Raw genomic sequence first — 22,413 nt, 5'->3', positions numbered from 1 at the left:
TATATATATTTATATATATATATATTCTCTCTTTATCTTGTCCGAAGTCATACTTTTCTATTTCCTTATTCTTTATCTAGTAAAAATATCACTTTCAGTTATTTATATAATAATATTTTAATAATTCTAATTATGACAAATAGTTAATCACTTTCAACTGTATTAATGATTTTTTTGTACTTTTAATTTATTATGAAGTTTATTAATGAGATATCACTATAGTGAAAGTGATTGCATTTAATAAAACTATTAACAATATAATTTATTTTTGTAGGTTGGAAAAAGTATTTACTTTGTAAATTTATCTTTTTCTTTAAAAAAATTATCTTTTCAACTTGAATTAACCCAATGACCCAATTATCTTTTCAAGGTTATATTTTGATCATGTTTATTGTACAATTTTTTTATGCATAAAAAAGTAAAACAACAGGAAACGAGGAAAACAAAGATCACTCCTTATAAAAGTAGACTCCTTTAGTAAATTCAAATTGTTAGATGTGCTGATTTTAAAATTAATCGTATGGTAAAAAGCTTTATATTTCTTGTTCTACAGTCTTTTTTTCTCTTCATTTAATCATAGTGCTACGGATATCGTTATTATCACTAATAAAATAAATAAGTTTCTAACTTAATATTTCTTAAATAATGATGATATAATGGCATTCACAATAAAATTGGCCACCAAATCTAACCAATGGGTGTAACAAGGACCACAACAGGTCACCAACAACCTTGAACTTGAAGACTGAAGTCATAACACAATACTCATACACCGTCAATCTAACCTATGCTGTGCATTTACCTAAACGCACTGATACCAAAAGAAAGCTTTTACTAAAACTAAAATAAAGGCAATGTAAAAAATATACTTCATAAAATCTATTTTAAATATCCTGTAGACGAGATTCAACAAAGTGCATCCCCTTTTTCATTCCTTCTCTTTTAAATCTCAATAAATAAATAATTTCCACCATTGATCATTTTTTATACACGTGTCAGTAGAAGCTGTTAGGGACTAGAGATGTCCATTTCTTCCACTAAATGGAGAATCAAACATAATTGGCTGAATAACATGTTACTCAATATACATGCATTATTTCTTTCCATAAACAACTTGATGACTAAATAGCAATGATCCTCTCCCAAGAACACTTTCATTTCAGACGTAATCAAAAAAATATAAATAGGATCAAGAGAGCGGGGGCTAAAAAAGCAAGATATTTCCCAAGTAAAATTCCAAAACATGCATCAGTATATGTATTTTAGGGTTTTTACCATTTTCATTGTATACCCTTTTTCTATTTTTAAACCAAAATGTAGGGAAAAACTTTTCAGAAGGGTCGTATGGCTGGTATCAGAAAATCAGGGACCAGGCCAAAATCCAAAACATCCCTTTCACTGTTAAATATGACCTATATAGAATATGAGGAAGAAGCAACAAAAAAAAACCTAGTGTGTTTGGTGAAGCCTGAAGGAATATCTATCTACATTGTGAATACCACGAGGCAAAGAGCTAGTCACTTCCAGATCTTGAAATGCTTGTCATGACTAGTTGAAGCCACCAATCCAGTAACATTCGATACTGCCAAGGAAGATACAACATCGTCATGTGCATGCAGAGTCATTGTCTTGTTATCACCGAAGTCCCACAGCTCAATAGTCTGAAATCCCCATGATTCCACATTCAAAAATATAATAACATGTTTTGTTCTGTCTGATATAATAATAATTACAAGACAGAAGATAAACAACTTATACCTCATGGCAGCCAATGACCAGCAAAGGATAGAAGGGATGGAAAACACAGGTGCTGAATTTGTTCCTACAATCTTTCAACTCGTGAATGCATTCCCCTTTGCCACCGGACGCAACATTCCATACTCTAACCATATCATCACTGAGAGAAGCCAAAAATTTTCCAGACAAATCCCAGCACACAGATCGGACAAGATTATTATGGCCCTAAAATGGAGTACCAGAACAAGATTGGTAAATAATCAATGGTCAAGAGTTTCACTCCGAGGAGGGGGAGAAAAAAAGAGAGAAAGATGGCATCAATGGATAAATTCTAGATCATTTTGAGAAAAATAACTAAAGTAATGTTCGGGACACGAACAAAACAGAATGGAATTAGACATTATTGTTTTGTATTGTACTTGCTCTCCACCTGTGCATTGCACATGCCTTTACATATATTCAAACAACTAATAATAATTATTATTATTATTTAATATTGAACATTTAATTTAATAATGTGATAGATATTATTGAAGAGGACTTAGTATAATTTGAGTTTTTTATATTGTATACAATATAAAATAAATCTTTCATACAGGCAATTACAATTGGAATGACTAAATAATATAAAACAAATTATATTATATATTTGAAAAAACTGAAGCTTAACGAAACCAAAAAATGATGTAAATTATACAGTCAAGTCATTACATTAATATTAAAGAGGACTTAATATAATTTTAAGTTTTTACATAATACACGGTAAAATGAATCTATCTTTAGGTAAATAGCAAAATAATCTAATACTGGAGAGAGTGTAGGTTTGTAATCAATAATTATCAAGAAGGAAGTTCTAGCGTTGTTTATGATTGATTAAAACTTAGCATCAGAAATACAAGTAAATAAGAATACTATAAACAAAATTTGCAGCTGACCTGTAATTTAAGTCTGCAACCCAGGGTTTCCACATCAAAAATGGATACGAAATTATCCACTGCAGCTGCAAGAAGCCTTCCCAAGCAAGGTTGAAATCTCATCTGAGTTGCACCACCCTGATAAAATATTGGAAAATTAAGTTATTTGCAATCAAATTATAGCAATACATTGAGAATTAGGATGAGCTTCACAACTTATTTTAGATTCCATACCTTGAAAACCCCAGTACAACTACCATTTTTAATACTCCAGTATCTTATCTCACTATTGTCACAAGAGCAAATAAGGTCATCTTTGCTAGGGTGAAAATCTAGTGACATCACAGTTGTTGCATGTCCTGTGAATGTACGAAGAGAATAACTTGGCTGCAAAGCAATCAAAATTCCATCAATTATATGAGAAAAATAAAAGAAAGTGTCACCTAATTAATAGCATCTAAATTTATGTAAGAAAAATCTCTGATGCACCCCTTAGACTAAAGAAATGAAAATAATTTTTTTTTAAGCTAGTCAACTTTCCACACTAATACCAACAAAGTCAACTTTCACCACACAGTTGCATTATTAAAGCTAACCGCTAAAATCTTCTCCAATTGATCTATATTAGTGAGTTCACAACATAAATTGTACATCATAAGAAAATTCTCAACTTCTTTATTAAATCAAATTAACTGAACTTTGAAAAAAGAGAATTGAATTTAACCAATTATAATCATGACTTACATTATCAACATCCCAAACCCTAACAGTTTTGTCTGCTGAGGATGTAGCAACACGCAACATGCTTGGACAAAATCGAACATCAGTTATCCATTCACTGTGCTCTTCAAGTGTAGATTTCAGGTTAAACAATTCTGTGCACCACAAAGAAGCCTGTACCACACAAAGCAGAAAAATGATTTCATCAATGTTATTACCTGGCTGGTTCACTTGTCAAACCAACAAATAGAGTCCAAGATTCATAACCACAAAATTTCACCACAACAAATTCAAATAAAAAAACAAAAGTTTCTTCTAACAACCACTAAATGCAACATTTCTACTGAAATGGAGGTTATTTCATTGCTAAGTTGGATACTTGGATCAATCTAGCACTTACCTTATTATCGTGGCCACCTGTAGCAAGAAGTTTTCCATCTGATGAGAAGTGACAACACTCAACTTTATGCAAACTTGCCCCTATATGCTTGATATCCTTGAATGAGATTTCTAAGGAACAGTGAACCATTTGAATTAAAAAATTTAGGTTTTTGCATATAGTCATATAAAAGATCCAAACCACAAAATGCCTATTGGATTGAGATATTTTTGGAAGGGGGAAAAGAGAGGGCAGATAATTCATCTATCAGATTTATCACACCTTTGCCAATTTTTTTGCTAACATCTGTATCATCAGGAGATAAGAATGACTCAACATTGTCGCCCAAACATCCATCACCCACAAGGTGATCCATATCAGCCTGCAAAATAATAATTCAATTGCCTAGCTGTCATGTAGTTTTTTAGAGTGCCTAGATATTTCCATGCTTAGAAACCTTATTTTTTTCAGTCAGTTATTGTAGCATAGATAAAAAGCATTCCATGTGACAAAGATAGAAATAGAAGTTCTCAATAAAACTGGGTGCAATATTAGGATATCGCAAATCAATTGATTCTGTGCAATGCATATAAGTAATCCAAGAAAATACTTATGAAGGAGACACTGACCAATTGATTCTGTGCTGACGTAAGTGGGCCCAAACCATCAGTACCAAACATAAATGATGACTTAGAGGAAGGAACATTCTGTTGCAGAGTTGACACTGTCATCATGTCTGCAGGTGTTTGTGTAGATGGTGTTTTAGGTGAACTGATAGGTGGTCCTGTAGTGTTTGCAGTTCCAGAACTATTGGCAGGACCAGAAGATGATGCTGGTTTTCTCTTCCGCCCTGTTTTACTTATGGAAACCTTAAAGTAACACATGCAATCAAACTGATTAAAAGACCTGGATATGCATTGCAGTCAGTAAATACTGTTCAAAAGCAGCAGATGAAAACCTGGTTGTTTCCTTGTAAGGTATTGGACACATTGCCCTCTACAGTCATGGTTCCAGGACCATTTTTTTCTTGCTTCTGGAGAGATTCAGACTGATGGCTTGAAAGAGGGTGCTGTGAACATTGTTGATGCTGCTGACTACTCTTTTGAATTTGTTGCTGTAAAAGACAATTTACTATATAATGAATACTTTGGGGAAGTCCAGAGGCAACAATTTCTGATGGAATACATTCAAAGTGGTGGAGAAGTTAATCCAAATCAGGCACAGGTGTAGGTGTCTAGGTGATACCTTAAGGAACATATCTGAGTCAGGATGAGGCAGCACTGAGGAACCAACTTGAGCGGGTGACCTGTTATCAGGAATTAAATCACCTAAAGAATTTGATTGGCCATCTTTCAAAAGAGCCATGTTTTGATCATTAACAAGCATCCTGAGTCTTCTGCTCTCAAAATCACTGGCAGAAGGAGAAATCAAATTTTGTTGTGCCTGAAGCATAAGTTGCTGCCGTACAGAAAGTTGATGGAAAGATTGTGAAGACTGCATCAAATTATTCGGCTGGAGAAATCCTGAGCGGAGCTCATCCAGTCCCTAAAATAGTTACGATCAAATCATAAATAGGATTGCTTGGACAGTAGAAAGAACATTGATGTACCTACATTACCTAGATGAAAGAAAAAAGGAAGAGAGAGATAGCCTTGTATTGTTATTTTACATTTCCTCAATGATGAAATTTAAAGCACAATACTTAGTGAACTAAATATCTATATCACAGCCAATTTTGGCAATTTCAATTTTACAATGACATCTCATATTAAAAGTTAAAACTTTAACAGAGGCCAACAGTGAAGTTATGCCCAAGCCAATTAGAGAGGCTTCCCCTACCATTGAACCAGACAGGTAATGCCCCTCTATTGTTAGGGATTTAAAAGAGAGTTTGCTTCAATAGCACAATACTATTTTCTAAGGAAAGTGTCCAATCTTCAACCTTAAAATGAATTCCTAGACAAAGATAGTAATCATTCTTATGTTGAAAAAGACAATGTCATCTATCAATGTAATCCAATAAACATAGCAACATCGAACGTATGCACTACATGCTATTCCCTAATATATTCCCTAATATATTAAGATTTATTGTTTGAAATTTGAATTTGACAAATCAATGATCCAAGAAAGATGGACTCAGGAAACAACATATAAACAGCATCATAGTTCTAATTTTGTTAGGAAGAATTAGGTCAAAGCGAGTCTTACTGCTAGAGGCCATCCTTTAAGAGTCAAATTGCTACCACCTTGATTTGAACCTAAAATGAGAATAATTGTCGACCAAAAATCAAATGCAAATTCTAAAATCAAACCATCACAATTACAATAAAATACAAATCTAACAGAAATTGCTATTAAGATGGCATATAAAGCAACTATGATCCATAGTAGGGAAAGTTAAGTATTTAAAGATATCAAAGCTGACATATTCGTGTTGAGGTATTCAGTCCAATAGCTTAAAAACCATAGAAAAACCTGTGAAAAATATTGAATTGATTTAGATTTTCCTTAAAAAGACAAGGAAGATATGTTCATAGTAATGAGGAGCATAAAATCATGCATCACATTCTTATTACATAATTATATTTATGATGTCTTTAACTTAGAAAACAACAGCATGTCATTTAATAAGTAAAGTTCCTTAAAGTCCATTTACAGTTACAATTTTAAGGCACAAGAACCGCGTGAAAGGAGATAATTGGATTTAGACTTTGGAAATCTATAACTTTTATCTTGCATCACAATTTCTACTTTTCCATTTGACCAAACGGACTTATGTTCAGAAAACCATATCACCCAAAAGCTTAGCATGCCAAGGGAAGGTCTACCAGTGAATGATTTCTTATCTCTGGTACGATGTAACAGGTTTTTAGAAATATACTATTTTTTTTACTTTAACAATGTGACCAATAACCAAAGAAAATAATTATTAAATATATAGACTTTAAAAAGAGAAGCCCTAAACTATATTGTAATTATGTTAATTCGAATTGATAATTTTTGGGAGGGAGGAATAAACTATAAATCAAATTACATATGCGACAACAAAGGAGGTGCATTCGCAGACGATGTTGGTTGAGAAAAGAAAGCTAAAGAAAACTAGATTGAAGTCAATTACAGATCTAAAGACACCTAAGCTAATGATGCAATTGCCTCAGGCTCAGCCATTCAAAAGCTTTGAATCATGACCAAGATTCTGACTTCCAACATATGTTTTTGAACAAATACCAGAACAAATTAAGTTATTCAGTCAAATAATTTTTCCAATTGATGTATCCATACCCAATATTCAAATATTTTGCATGTCTTCAGTGTCCAAACACAATTTATATCCTCGTGAAAGAAAAGTTCCAAGTAACTCTTCATAAGCACAGGTATTATGTACAATCATGTTCAGTCAACAGGAATAAAACAAATAGCTTGACTTCCAAACAAAAAAGAGTGTCAGAACTGGCTGAAAATTAACAAAGATTGAATATCTTCAAAGGCTCCTTATTGAACTTACCAAGTCTGTATATTGAAACACTAACAAGTGAAAGTAAATTTAGAAACAATAAGTTAAATTTGAAACAACAAAATGAGTACCATGACAACTGATAAAGGATCCTTCTGAAACAACAGCTTGAGACCTCATCATTGCATTCATATCACTGTTTAAGTCCTGTTTCAGGAGCCAAGACTAGTAAATACAAAATATTATAAATTAGAAATGGGGTTGTATACAAATCGAGACAATAACGATGTTCAGAATTACTTGTGTAGACCCTGGAAGCTTCTGGTTCAGATTTTGGACATGCTGAATATCCCCCTGTAAAATACTAGGTGCACTGAGCAATGTCTGTCTACAAACAGAAATTTGACAACTAGCAAATTCAGCCCAAATTGAGATAGGCAATCAAGAATAAGAAGACATGAATAATAAGTGTTCTCATCAAAGAAAACAATTGGTACGCACCCTGTAGCCTGTTCACCAGTTGTTGCTGCTGCTTTCAACAATAAGGCATGGTTTGGGTTTAGAAGCTGAGCAACATCATCAATTACTTTTTGCTGCATAATATAATAAATAGTGCAAACATGTGACTATAATCATATAAAAACAGCAGGGCCATGTTATACTCCCAGACAGACTAGATACCTGAATGCTTGTGTCATCTAAGGCATCTTTCTGAAGTGGAAGCTTCAACCTGTCTTCATAAGTTTTTGTTGTATTAGCATTAGAAGTTGCCCGGTTCTGCCTCATCAAAGGATCACTGCTAATAGGACAGCTAGCACTGCCACTAATAAGTTGAGTTCCACGCAGACGTTGCTGCTGCTGCTGAGCATGTCTTTGCAATAAGAATTGCATTTGCTGATTCTGGTTTGTATTCTGAAGCTCTTGCTCCAGTTGCTTCTGCATTAGTCGAGCCTTAATTTGTTGACTCTGTCATTTTCAAATTTATACTAAGCTGACATTTATGATTTATGGCCTGTACTACATAAATAAGGGCTAACCAGAGATATTGAAACAAACATCTAGTTCTTGTTTTGACAGTGACCCAATAACTTAACACGACAGATGTCAATGTCTACAATCTTCATCATCTTAAAACTATAGAAAATAGAATTGCAATGAAAACAATGGCTAGTAAATAATAAATACCAAATCATGGACTGTTACATTAATACACACACATACACATGCTTCATCAGATTTTTAAAAATCATATAGGTATATGTACAAAAGAAAGAGTGTCATCAAGAAGCACACACTTAACCTTGGTTCCCATTTAGCAGTACTAGAAGCAGGAAGATAAAAATGAGTACTAAATATTAAGAAGGATAGCAAGGAATTAATCATGGAAAATAGGGGGAAAAAATAATTGATGTACATTAAAAAAATAAATTCACACCTTACTGTAAGATACTGCTGCTTCTTGGTGCTTCTGAGCTGTATCTTGGAGCTTCTGATTTGCCCTGGCAATATATATGTCCCAGAAGACAGACCACCACTCAAAAAGAAAACCACTAGGTGCATCTATAACTGGAGCATGTAGCCAAAAAGTCAAATTCAATAAATTAGAAGAGCATTTGCATTTGCATATACCTAATTTCTTTCCCCTAAGAAAGCCTATATGCATTATCTTACCAATAGGATCCGTTGAAACATTTCCTTCGGCCTGAAATATTCTTGCAGTAGCATGTAATTGTCTCTTCGTGAGATAATCGTGAATATACAAATCTAACCTGCTCGCCAACCCCCCCAAAAAAATGGTAGCTAATTAGAAATGTTGAGAAAAACTATAATAAAATAATCAAAGTGATAGCAATCAGCAAGACAATGCCAGGTCTAACAAACACAAAACATCCACTGCACACAACATTCGCCTGCACCAATAAGCATTTCTCATTTTGAAAGTGACATAACAGAGACACGCACAACAACAACAACAACAACAACAGCAGCAGCAGCAGCAGCAGCAGCAACAACCAAATAATGTGATTGCTGGTAAAACAAAAAAGCCATAAAGGTTAAAACACACCATGCATAGAATAGTTGATAACTACAAGATTTTAAATTGACATCAATCTTACTAAGAACTAAAAAATAAAAAACAAATGCAGGCTAAATGCCAAGGGGTGCGTATATACATTTACATATGAGCTACTCCAAACTGAAAACCGAAAGAAGAAAAAAAAAATCAAAGCTTGGAGTGAAATGCAGAAGCAAATCAAACGAGAGACGAAAGACAGCAAAAAAAACGCAGATAATGCGTAAGGCTTACAACACAATCAGCTATGAAGAGGTAACAGAACGGGGGGTGCAAGAAAACCCAAAAACTCAACACACCAACATGATCACACGAAAAACCTAAAACCTAAAACAAAAACACGAGGGAAGAAGCGGCGAGCAGAGACGCCACCAACACAAGAAACTGAAGAAAACCCAAAAGAGAGAAATCAAATAGGAAGAAGTAAGTGGGTCAAAAGAAAAAAGAAAAAGGAAGGTGGCAAGTTGAAAAAGTCAGTGCTTTCCGTACATTTTATCCGCTTCCCAGTTGGGATTAGACATGGTTTGAGCTCTGAAACGCGTAAAAATCTGATCTTGGCGATGATGAGCAGGTAGAAGCTATATGCAGTGTATGGCTATGGAGACTGCGTCAGAAAAATATGTTTCCCGCTACACAGTGAGAGAGAGAGACAAAAAGGTTTGCTTAGATTTTTCAGGAACAAACAATATCAAAATAATAACTCTTGTTTTTTTTTTAAAAATTTTCAAAAAAGTTAAATGAAGAAAGTATGTACAGATTATTTGTTTTCTATAAATAAACTAATTCAAATGTTTATTAGTAAAAATTACTTAATTTCATTTAATTAAAAATTTTGATATATGATAAAAAAACTAGCACTTGCATATATTAAAATTAAATTTTAATTATTAATATAAAATGACCTTTTTAAAAAGTAATAATAAATTAAAGTCTAATTACTAATATTAGTTTTTATTTTAATTCATTATGCAGTATTGCATGAATGAATGAGGGATTACACGTGTATTACATGTCTTAGACTATATTATTATAATATTAATTTTAAAATTTTAAAATATACTTTTTTATTTTTATTTCAAAAAGGTGTGATTTTCTTTAATATAATATCCACTTCATCTTCTGTATCCACTGATACACCTTAAAAAATTGATTTTCTGATTTTCAGTTAGGGATTTTGTTTTATTTTTTTAGGTTTTGTCTTTATCCACGGGTCACAGCACATCCTTGTTTCCCACGCAACAGTACCCATGCTACGACATTCGAAAAGGTTTGTTCGGAATTTCGTCATTCTTAATGGATGCATGCCTTTTATTTCATTTAAATAAAATAAGTTTAAATTTTGTTATAATGTTTTATTATTTTAAACAAAATATATATTTTTCTATTTTTAAAATATTCATCCTATTTTTATTTAATATTTTATCAAAATATTGTATAAAGTATAACATTACTCATTTAAATAAATCTCTATTCATGTCTCTATAAACTTTTTTTTTGTATTTGTTTTCATATTTTATCATGTTTGGTATAATTTGTTTCTGTCAAATAATCTTTTAAAATAATTTTTAAAAAATATAAATTATTCTCTAAAATAATGTAAATATTAGTGAAATCATTTTTTCTTCTAAAACATGAGTAGATATATATTTTCAAACTTTTACATTTCATAAGGTTATATTTGTCTTTTACATTTTAATAATAAAAAATATATTTTCAATATGTAGAACTTGAGAATTAATGAGCTTTTGGTAATTTCTATTTTTGTTAAAAAAATAATCACTAATTACTAATTTGTAATGGTAAAAAATGATAATGTAATCATTTTGTATAATTAAAACTTTTTTTCTACTCCAGAAACTTGGATTCTCACCTCTTTCTTTAGGAATATTTCTGTGGGAAAATGGATTAAAATTGATTATCATAAATCAATTTTATAAAAGATTTCTTTTATTAGTTACATATCAAACTTAATAATAATAGTTTCTTAATGTAGACTTTTTGGAAAAGTATAAATTTATGGGTTATCAAACCCTCCCTTGGAGAGAGTGAAAAAAGAAACATAAATAAAAATATGATGAATGATATAATGTGAAAGGAAAAAAAAAATATTGATGAAACGTTTAAAATAAATAAATTTTATCATCGACTCTTATTTATTTACTAAGGACAACACAAACGACAAACTAAGGGATCCTTAAAGACCTAGCAACAGCTCTCTTAATACTAATAACAAAATTTATATCAAAGAGAGAGAAGTTTGATTGTAATAAAAATTGAAGTGATTGAGATAATATACACATCAAATGAAATTATATAAAGAGAAATACTGTAATGCATTTTGATTTTTTTTATCACCTGAAAAGTACGAAAACAAAATAGGAAATTACATCCTCAACGAAGGAAAACAAAGAGCATCAACTAATAACAAAGGCCTTAAAGGAGCTGGACAAGATGTCAATGTAATCATGGGATCAAATGAAGATGAAACTTTCTTTGAAAGCCAATCTGCACACTGTTTGGCTCCCTATACACATAATGACACATTAATTGCCAAGGCTTTTGCTTAGAGGCACAAATCTTGTTCATAATAGGAGCATACAAGTGATGCATTGTAACACCAAGAGAAATCAGTTGCAAAGCTAACAATGAGTATAATTCGCATTCTACCGTTGCATAACTCGAGTTCCATGCAAGAGAAAGACCATGAAATAACACATGTAATTATGCATTAAGGCAACATCATGAAAAACTAGAACTTCATCTACCCAAGGTGTCTCGAATGATTGCACGTATAATAAGGAAATTTATTTGCCTGATTCTGATTCATTGCACTTCTCAAGTTCTGAAAAAGCATCATCCCAATTCTTTCTACACTTTTAATTATAATTATAATATATCTAAACTAAATCGAATCTCACCTTTTTTATTTTATCTCATCAAAGGATCGATCCATATTAAAATTTGGCTTTTAGTGAAAGTTATTTTGTATTTTTTTGTTAACCATCCAGTTGATTAGTAAAATCTGATTAATAATTATTTTCGTCAATGATTAAACTAAAAAATTATGATTATGTTACTCTAAGATGAGGAGAAAATTAACTCATTTTATTCAATAATCAATCAGCCAATAAATAGGCAAGATACATCTAAACTACTGCAAAGAAATTGCAAAGCTACAAACGGGAAAATAAGTGCAATGTGCATAGTGCTGCAATCCTAAAAACTTGGTAAACTTAGTTCATATCTAAAACTAATCAAATAAAACAAATACATAACTGTCGAGTAGAAAATTAATTCATTTTATTTAATAATCAATCGGCCAATAAATAGGCAAGATACATCTAAACGGCAAAGCTATAAACGGGGAAAATAAGTGCAATGTGCAGAGTGCTGCAACAACGTGCAAAGTGCTGCAACAACCTCCTAAAAACTTGGTAAACTTAGTTAATATCTAAAACTAATCAAATAAAACAAATACATAACTGCTAATTAATTAATTTCAACATATTAAACCTATTTTTTAATACATAATTATAATATAATTGAATGTTTATTTACTTTTTTATGTTTTAAAAGAATTAATTCTAACTACAACTATTGTTATAATTATTTTGAACTTAAATGTTTTAATTTTTTTAATCACAGCTAATGGCAACTGTTTTTTAATTTGGCATTTAAATATATTTTTAAAATTTCAATAAATTATAAAATAAAATTATGGCATTAAATATCAATAAAATAATAAATATTTTTTTAAATATCAATATTCATTATAAAGAGAGAAGAAAAAAACTGAGCCCCCTTTGACCAGTTCCTAAATCCATCCCTGCCTAGCTACGTACCTAAATAAAACAATAATAATTTTAAACTATTCCTATAAAAATGTTTTTGTAAATGTTAAATAAAAAGAGATATTGTGTGCAATTAAAAAAATCTCAAAGAATATTAAAGTAATTTATCGTATTCTTAATTTATATGTAAATTTAAAATCCCATACAAATTACATGTCATCACACACCCTGGGACTGGGTTGTATTTTTTTATAATATATTTATTTTATTCATTCAATGTCTTACAAGTATAATAATTTTATTTTTTTTCATTCTTAAATATTTTTAAAAAATAATAATAAATATATTTATTACTTTTCTGTATGACTAAGAGTTGCATTAAATTTATCTTTTAAAACAACATTTTCAATTTATTTTAAGACTAGTGTAGCGTATAACTTTTAAAATAGTATTTTTAAGTTAATGACTTAAAAAAAGGTTTTTAAATAAACACTTATTTTTAACTAAATAATATGACTTTTTTTATAAAAAAAAAACTAATTTATAAACTATGTAATTTTCTCGACAAAGGCATACTATGCTTCAATTTTGTGTTTAAAAGTTCTTTTAATGTTCTAAAATAAATATATCAATATCAAGTTAGTGCAAGAGCTTTATTTTTCTTTTATCTCAAGTTAGAAAACCAAGATTTATATTTAGTTTGCTTTATATTGACAATTAATTGTTCATATTATACACTTATTCTAATATAAAATATTCAGTTAAAATTAATTTTTATATATCTCAATTACATTAAATAAATTAAAAATATTTTTTCTTAAGTTAAAATAAAAGAGAACTATTTATCCAAAGTGAATAAAAAGTATATTATTATAACTAATAAAAAAAGTAATTAAGATTTTAATATTTTTTGCTTTATTACATATACTTACGTATGTTAGTGTAATTCTAATTATTAATTTGTAATTAAAAAGTACATTAATGTTCTTTAATTTTTGTATTATATTTAGACAAATTTTCTTAAGCTTAAAAATTTGAAAATGGTATTTTCAGTTTTTATCGTTTATATTTTAATTCTCTTTTAATTCCTGTAGTTTTGAAAATGATATTTTTAGTTCATGTAATTTCATGATTCTTACTTTTTAGTCCTTATAATTTTCAAATTACATGGATTAAAAGAGAATTAAAATATAAATTATAGGGACTAAAAAGAATATTTTTAAACTACAAAGAACTAAAAGAGAATTAAAATGTAAATTATACGGACTAAAAAAAATATTTTTAAATTACAAAAAACTAAAAGAGAATTAAAATATAAATTATAGGGACTAAAAAAATTATTTTCAAACTATAAAAACTAAAAAAGTAAAAATCGCAGTGCGATTCTCAAAGTAAGGGGTTGCCACACTCCCTGTTATAGACTCATCCTAAATTCTTAATGTTCTAACATGTGTGAGTGACTACTAAAGTGAATTCAGAAATCATTTTTTTTCTCAAACAACTAATAAAAAATTTTTCCTACAAAAGAAAATATGCATAGAAGTTACACATTTTCATTTCTTGAAGTCATCTTTGTCATCGAGGGGAATTGGTCTGTTCGTCCAAAACACAGCAAGAGCACTCCCACCAAGCTGCATGAAAACAGTGAAAAATATTCATTGATGGAGATTTCCAAATCCTTCTACAAGAAAAAAACAAAAAAAAAGTCTTAAGAGCAGGATAAATATCCTATCTTACCGCCATGCAGACAACACTAACAGCTGAAGGAACAGCTACAAGAGGGTTTGTAAAGTGCCTCTGAGCAAGCAAAAATCCAAATGCAGAGCTCTGCAGATAAAAAAGTAAATATATAAGGTTAGACAAAATGATCAAGCATAGAACATTACTTGGAGGAGTTACTTGGTTTTGATAAGAGAGATCTATGAAGCATAGTAAAAGTTCAAACATGTATTGAGAATACAGATGTGTATCACTGACACTGATCAACCCTTCACCAGAAACACAATTCAATGTCATCTCGCATTATTAATCTATATAGATCTGATAATTTTTTGTTCTCTCCTAAAGCACTATACTACTCAAGATCTGGAAAGTCCACATGTGTGCTTTAATGTCCATTTTCTGCAATTTGATAATAGACAAACACAAAGAAACACTAGTGTTCACATCTGAGAACATACACACTCAGGAGTCGTAAAGTTGGTTAAGAACTCAAGAAACATCAATAAGCTCTCCTATGTGTGACCTGACACGATCAAAGGGGGTCACGCCTATTTATCGAGTGTGACCTTTAGAAATGACTATGTTTGGCCTAAAGATAAGAGGCATGTCTATCCTCAATCGATCAGTCCAACTAGCAGTGGGTTTCAGGCTTCTCTTGGTATGAGAGCTCAAATACCTTCTACATAATCAGATTGTATCAAGAACAGAATCATTTCCCAACTCATTTATATACGCTATGAATGAATGCATTTCTGTATGCTAAGATGCCAATTCCAGATGAATTGATACATAATCAACAAAAGCAACATGAATCGGGAAAAGTGGAATGATTCACAATTTTTTCAGATGTTAGAAATGTACTCAACCTAGGAAAACAATTTAACAATGAGATATTGAGGTATGATGAACAGGTTTACCTGCATCCCACACTCTATAGATACAGTGCGTGACGAGGATTCACCAAATGATATTCTTGAAACCCAATATCCAAGAGCAAATGAAGCAGCATGTAGGAAAACAACTGGCAATACTAGTTGTGCTCCTTGAGCTTTTAATACGTCTGAAGCTAGCCCAATCTGAAAAGTTAATACAAGTCAAATTTCCATCCAAAGCTAGAACAACCAATGATAACTTAAAATGAAGTAAACTGCTAGCTATCAGAGGACACTGTTGATGAACTTCATCTTCTTGAACTTAGTCAACTTACTGGGCTTGCACAAAGGAGAGTGGTCAAAATGACTCCTATCAAAGGAGTAACGGTGATTATCTTTGAAGTGAACTTGGGAAAAAGCTCATTTGCCAAAACTGCCAGATAAAGCAAAGATATTAAAGATCATCCTTATCTTTACAAGTGAAATCATAAACCAAATAAAGACATGTTATAAACCAACAAACTCACATATAACTTGAAAGATTCATCTCTTACCTCCCACAATCGTTGGGACTAAAACAACCTGAAAGGTACTAAGTGCCAGGCCCTGCAAAAGAGATAACAGCTTCACTCCACGAGTGAAAATAATAAATACAAGAGGATTTGTTCAACAGAAATGATGTGAAAATCCCAGAAGAAACAGAAAAATACTGAGAATGTAATGAAGAAAGACAAGGTATCCTATTCAAAATCCAATATATAAATTCACTTGATTAGGACTTAGGAGAAAGTATGATTAGTACTATCAAGTGTCAACTATGCTTTATTTTCCTAAAAGCTTGCCAACAGAAAGCTGGTATTATAAAATTTAAATGAAGACTTCTTCGACATTCTTTCCAAGCCAAAAAATATGCAAGCAACAACTTACAACAGCATCAACTGGAACGAGTTGACCGGCAAGAAGCTTTGTAAGGAGTGGGGTCATTATAATAGCTCCAATAGTTGAACACCTGTAGAATGAATAACATCTTTAAATTTCTCTGAAACCTAATTTCTGAAAATGACAGTTCTCTTAATCAGCAGCATCAATATACACCAGGTAACTTTGCTGCTGCTAAAAAATACACAAAATGATAAAAAGCCAAAATAATTTCTTCTAGGTATAACATGACACCATTGCAACCATATCAAGCATTTAGTACTTGCATATTGTTCTCGTATCATTCAGCACTGGCTGTTTAAAGAGGATATTTACGTTGAATTGTTTTGCATTCAGAGATGACAGTGCACAGGTTCTTCATGTTTCAAATTGTATTCTACGTTTCTAACCTTGAAATGCCAAAATTGAACAAATCATGAGCTCCAATTAGAGCAACATATTGATCCAAAATCTTCCATTTCTCCTTTCAAGTGATAAGAAGCACACATTTTGAAAGTAATTTCTACAAGGACTAGAAACTCAGTTTTTAGGTTACAGCCAATGACGAATATGAAATTAGTATTACTGACTTTAATGCATTCGTTAATTCTAGATTATTTATGATATCAATCTTTAACCAAATATAAAACTGATTTTTCAACTAAAAAATGACAAAAATTACAGATTGGAAGAGAGACAGGAGCCTAAACAATGTCTTTTAGAAGTGTAAGTAGTAAGCAAGAATATAGATTACAGAAATCACCAATATTTTTAAAAGCAACAGTATCTATGAGCAAAAATATGAAACTTCGAGTAGAACATAAAATACAAAGATAAACAAACAAGGAAATGCATGTTAACATACGTTGTCATAAGAACAGAGAGTGCAACATTTCCCTTGGCTATGAATGTTGCAACATTTGATGCCTGACATCCAGGACAACATGCGACCAAAATAAGACCAGTTGCAAGAGGAGCTGAAAGTTTTAGAGTCTGGGAATCAAAGATTGATGTTAGAGGATTATGCATGATATACATTCTTATGATGCAAAACACAACAGCTAGTTTAACATAAATTATCAATCTTACAAACTTTAGGATCTAATTATGAAAGCACAAATTCTTTAGACAGATAAACAAGAATAAGATTAGTAAATGTAAGTGACAGACAGAACAACAATAACACTGAACTACAGTATCTTTAACCAGTAATCAAAACAAGCCATTGCAGATCCCAAACTTGCCTTAAATAAATAGCTATACTAAGTCCTACACCCATATCCATGGAAACTACAAATGTCTTCACCATGATTATCATCGATCTTATAACTTAATAAGGATAATAAATTGAAAAGGAACCCTGATAATCACATAAATAAAATTCTTAATTATATGATTATACGGCCCAAAATTATCTGCCACTCTTAGCCAGGTTCTATGTCATTATCCTTCAAAGAAATCTAATCTTGGATTCATACAAAAAAATGACATCAAGAAGTAACATGCTTAGTTTATGTTAAGCTCCATGGCATCTGTATGTTTATCTAAAAATTCAATTTTTTTTCTTAGGTTTGGAAATTTTATCATGTCATGAAAGATAACTCTGCCAGTGCACTAGAATTGGTAGGGTTAACCTTGTCTAAGATATAGAATAACTTGGAAATATAGCATAGACTTTGTCTCAGCTTACTGTTGGAGACAACAGAATTAAGGGAAAAACAACCAACAAGTGCCCAATATAATCATTTTCATCTTAACAGAAAGATATCTTTAATTCTCTAATTAAACAACTACTAATCAAAAGATAATATAAAATGTGGAATTCACTATAAAATACTCAATCATTACCATTGACATAATGTTTGCGTCTTGACAACAATCTTAGGAGGCAATATAACAATTAAGAGGGCATAACATATTTCAAGAACTGATCTAAACAAAGCAAAGAGACAGTGAAGCATGGAAGTGCTCAGGCAATGACAAAAGTACCATTGCAATGGCAAAGCCTAGCATGGGTTTAATTAAATATTGTGCAAGAAACCCTACACCCACCTGCAAAAACAAAATCAATAATATTTTAAAAGGAGAAACAAATAAAAAAACTTTAAATATCAGTTATTGTCCCTTACAGTCCACGGATTTCGCAGACACCGTCTGAAATCCTCAAATGTCAATGTCAAGCCCATAGAGAGGATGAGGAAACCAAAGCCAAGACTAAAAAGATCTGTCGCCAACCAAGTTACCTGGAATAGAGACATAACTTGACAGCAGTTAATGAACATATTTCCAATCAACCATGTACGTAGCTGAAAAAATCAGAGTAATTACAGCAGTTGGTTTGTAAATGCCGACGATGGCCCCCAAGATGACCTGCCCATATGTAAGTTAGCAAACTCTCAAACCACAGACCAAGAAATTAGAAAAAAATTACATACTATATTGAAGAAGATATGGACTCACCCACACAGGAAAAAGAGCTGTTAATATTTCAATCACTTTCTCGTACTGGCTCAGCTCACCAGCACTTTCAGGAATATCACCAGAAATGTCTGTTGTAGCATTGCACAATATTTTAGAGTTCCTAAACATAGCAACAAACAAGTCATTAGCACTTCAAATCAAGAAAGCGAAAGTCAATGTTCAAGCACCAGAAAATAGATAAAAAGATTTGCCAACACCAGATTGTGCTTATATGTTATTAATCATTAGCAAATTGCTATTCCAACACTCATCAATAAAAGCAACTTTTGGAAATGTGAAAGGGGGCTTGAGTTCTTTTTTTTTTTTTTTTTTCAATACAAGCCTATACCATTTCTTCTTCATAGAAATTGTAGCTTCATCACTCACTACAAATATTTCATACAAATCAGGATATCAAGATTTACCAGCCTTTTTTCACACTAAGCTCTTATACATTCCTCTATAAAACAATTTGTTCCGAGGTCTAGTAACTTAGTGCTGTCATGCAAGGTAAATGACTTGAGAATCCAATGGAGAGTCGATGGGAAAAGCATTGACCATCTTGCCCAAAATAAAGCATAGTAAATTGACAACTCAGTTTATAGTCTGTAACACAGGAATTAGGAATCTCAAACAATCAATGTGACTCATTTCATTTTTACCATAAGGAATCTAATATAACTTCATTTTCATTATAAGAAATCAAGCATGACTTTAATTCCTTGGATATCATTGTCGGCTGAAAAGTAGAGCATTGCTACAAATTTTCATTTCACAATTGTGTACAGCGACCACTAACTGTGATGTTTAGCCTTTTCCAATTTTCCTCCTTTTCTCCCTCCCCCATTCCTACTTTAAAATAGGAATAAAGAGCTTTTCCAAGGCACAAATCTTTACTTGCAAGTAAATCCAATCAATAATTTCATGCATGTGCAAAACAGATTAGGCATCCATAGAATAGCTTAACGGAATATTTGACACCTTTCCTAAACTCATGATTGAAAAACTTCATACACAATTCCACCCAATAATGGCAAAAAGAAGCTCCCCTAACTGCTCTAAGATAATAGCTGTAAAGTTTCACACTTTTGCAAATTATTCTGAGATAAGCCAAACAGATTTTTAATTCTAACACACAGGGGGGGCCTACATACGTGGCTTCTCTGAAAAGAATTTAAATTTCATCATAGCCCGCAAGTAATGTAGAAGTGACAATATTGATTCCATTCCTTCAAATCCGTCCTCAGAAGTCAACTGCCAAAAAATTAGGCATTCCTTTCAGGACATTGTCATACCACAACACCTCCATCTCCATGACTCTCACTACAGTCAACAGTCAACAGCATTTGGCACCAATAGTATAACTATAGCTTGTACACCATTCTTCAATAATCATATACGAACTCTCGAATCAGAGGTTGATATAAAAAGAAATACCTTCTTCTGGACGCTTGAAGGCTTAAGGGAAGTTCTAAAACAGCAACAACTGGACCCCGCAACTTTCTTCGAATTGCACAGCTTCCTCCACTCTTGGTTAGATAAAAGTGGCCTTTCACTTCCATAAAGACAAAAAGGAATACGAAACTTATCAAAATGGGAAGGAAAGAGACAAGAGAAACCATGTTCCAAAGAAGCATACCCAGATGGGAATTATGAAGCTTCTTCCAAGTGGGTGTACGAAAGCTTGGCTTAAGCAGTGCATCATACGCCCCTGCTGCTACTCTATGGTCTCTGAGAATGATGGTAGACATGGTTTGGATGCAGCAACGGGGTAATTGGAGGTTTTAGCTGAAAAGGGTGTGGATTCTGTTGTGTGTACTTTTGATATTCAGAGGCAGAAAGCGAAGTAGGGCCTTGGAAGTTGGGAATTTACTACACTGTACACTCCACACTCCACTGTCCATGAGTCGTGAGAATGTCAATTTTGGGTGTTTGAGGATGTCGTGGAAACCAATGGATATCGTATTATCACCAAAATCCCGTGCTTCGTCCCTATCAAATTTTCAAACTATGTACTACTATTACTATAACTATAACTATAATAAGGACGAATTTTGCGACTTCGACTATGTCTATGATTTGATGGGTGACTAGTTTGCTACAGGCTGGGAAAGGAAACGCGAGACCCATGTCTTTTGTTGCCCTGTCTCCATTAACGCGCGTGTCCATGTCTTTTGGGTCTTTTTGGTGCACTGCTCTTTTTTTTTCCCCTGGTCTTCTGGGTCTCAAACCTATCAAACAGCTGAAACTGTTTTTTTCCGAATATCTTTCTCACGCAATCACGTTTGCATGGGTGCAAACAAAATATAAAATAAAAATTGTATCCGTTTTAGATTTTATATGCAACAACTGTTTTCATTTTATATTTTGTTCGCATCTCTTACACTACAACGGAAGGTGATACATATTTTTAAATTTGTATACACGTGTTTTCACATATAAAATTTGAAACGGAATCATGTTTTTGTTTTTAAATTTTGTATGCAGAAACACAATTTGACTGTGTATTTGTGTCAACTTAAAAAGACATAATGAAGACGTGATTTCGCATCTAAAATTTGAAATGAAATCATGATTTAGCTTGAAATTTTGTACATTAAATTACATTTTTTGTTGTGTATTTATTTTCGACTTAAAAAAATAACGATTTCGTTGTGTATTTGGTTGGGCCAATAATTCTTGTAGAAACTAATAGCAACACCCTTTAAGAATTTGATATTACCTTAATTATGGGTTGTTTAGACTAATCCTTAGGCCCACTTTATGACTCAATTCAATATTTTTATTATTTATTTTTGTTGTGTCATTCACTTGACATATGTTGAAGGATAGAGTGCCAAACTCTTCCGATTTCACCCAAAGGAATTTGACTCAGTGGAAGCGTTCTAGATCCGTAAGATTTGAGTGTGTATAGGGATACTCCAAGGAGATTCCTACGAAAAACATTCCCTTGAATAGGGGGTTTATTCATGTTGCTCTAATCCCTGAAACTTTAAGTTTCCCACCACATTTTTTAGAACAAAAGAAAAAAAAAAACTCAGCCTACAATCTATGTACATGTAGACCGTGAAATATGTGATGTTATCATATTCACACCACAGTCACCCATGAAATGAGTCGACAGTGACACTACCACAATTTGGGTTAGCATGGGCAGAAATAGACAAATACTTTCATAAATACCATATCCATTCTTTTCAATTTTTTTCTTGTGAACAGTTATACGAGTTATTCGGAAACGAGAGATCAGGCTTTTTCCCGAAGAAATTATTTATTTTCTCCCTACAAAGGGCAGTGCTCTAGAAGATATTTCCGCATGGCAGCATTGCTTGGCATGTGCAAATTTATAAGAACACATGGAAAACAACA

At 32.0% G+C, this 22,413-nt stretch overlaps 2 protein-coding genes across 5 annotated transcripts; both read right to left on the bottom strand.

The window, feature by feature from the left end:
- Positions 1–947: 947 nt before the first annotated feature.
- Positions 948–9,920, bottom strand: LOC114392967 (transcriptional corepressor LEUNIG-like). 3 transcript variants are annotated; one of them, XM_028354224.1, is made up of 18 exons: positions 9,771–9,920; positions 8,879–8,976; positions 8,643–8,773; positions 7,889–8,173; positions 7,709–7,800; positions 7,508–7,595; positions 7,339–7,414; positions 5,962–6,011; positions 4,996–5,295; positions 4,709–4,864; positions 4,380–4,619; positions 4,033–4,132; positions 3,772–3,881; positions 3,396–3,545; positions 2,886–3,038; positions 2,673–2,789; positions 1,759–1,962; positions 948–1,661 (listed from the first exon to the last, which is right to left on the bottom strand). In XM_028354224.1, the coding sequence occupies exons 1-18, from the start codon at positions 9,800–9,802 to the stop codon at positions 1,518–1,520; spliced, it is 2,526 nt and encodes an 841-aa protein (XP_028210025.1). In that variant the 5' UTR covers positions 9,803–9,920; the 3' UTR covers positions 948–1,517. The 3 variants fall into 3 exon arrangements, with proteins under 3 accessions (XP_028210025.1, XP_028210027.1, XP_028210026.1); XM_028354226.1 differs by having other exon boundaries at positions 948–1,582; XM_028354225.1 differs by having other exon boundaries at positions 7,889–8,143.
- A 4,510-nt stretch (positions 9,921–14,430) lies between these two features.
- LOC114393284 (sodium/pyruvate cotransporter BASS2, chloroplastic) lies at positions 14,431–21,163 on the bottom strand. Of its 2 annotated transcripts, XM_028354560.1 has the most exons (13): positions 20,684–21,163; positions 20,482–20,599; positions 19,045–19,165; positions 18,913–18,954; positions 18,714–18,827; positions 18,574–18,636; positions 17,450–17,577; positions 16,594–16,675; positions 16,221–16,272; positions 16,002–16,099; positions 15,712–15,870; positions 14,810–14,899; positions 14,431–14,703 (listed from the first exon to the last, which is right to left on the bottom strand). In XM_028354560.1, exons 1-13 carry the CDS (start codon positions 20,793–20,795, stop codon positions 14,626–14,628), a joined length of 1,257 nt encoding a protein of 418 aa, XP_028210361.1. In that variant the 5' UTR covers positions 20,796–21,163; the 3' UTR covers positions 14,431–14,625. The 2 variants fall into 2 exon arrangements, with proteins under 2 accessions (XP_028210361.1, XP_028210362.1); XM_028354561.1 differs by lacking the exons at positions 20,482–20,599; positions 20,684–21,163 and adding an exon at positions 19,394–19,470.
- Between the last annotated feature and the right edge of the window lie 1,250 nt (positions 21,164–22,413).

Source organism: Glycine soja, chromosome 17 (assembly GCF_004193775.1).
Source record: "Glycine soja cultivar W05 chromosome 17, ASM419377v2, whole genome shotgun sequence".
NCBI lineage: Eukaryota > Viridiplantae > Streptophyta > Magnoliopsida > Fabales > Fabaceae > Glycine > Glycine soja.
This window is presented reverse-complemented; position numbering and strand designations above follow the sequence as displayed.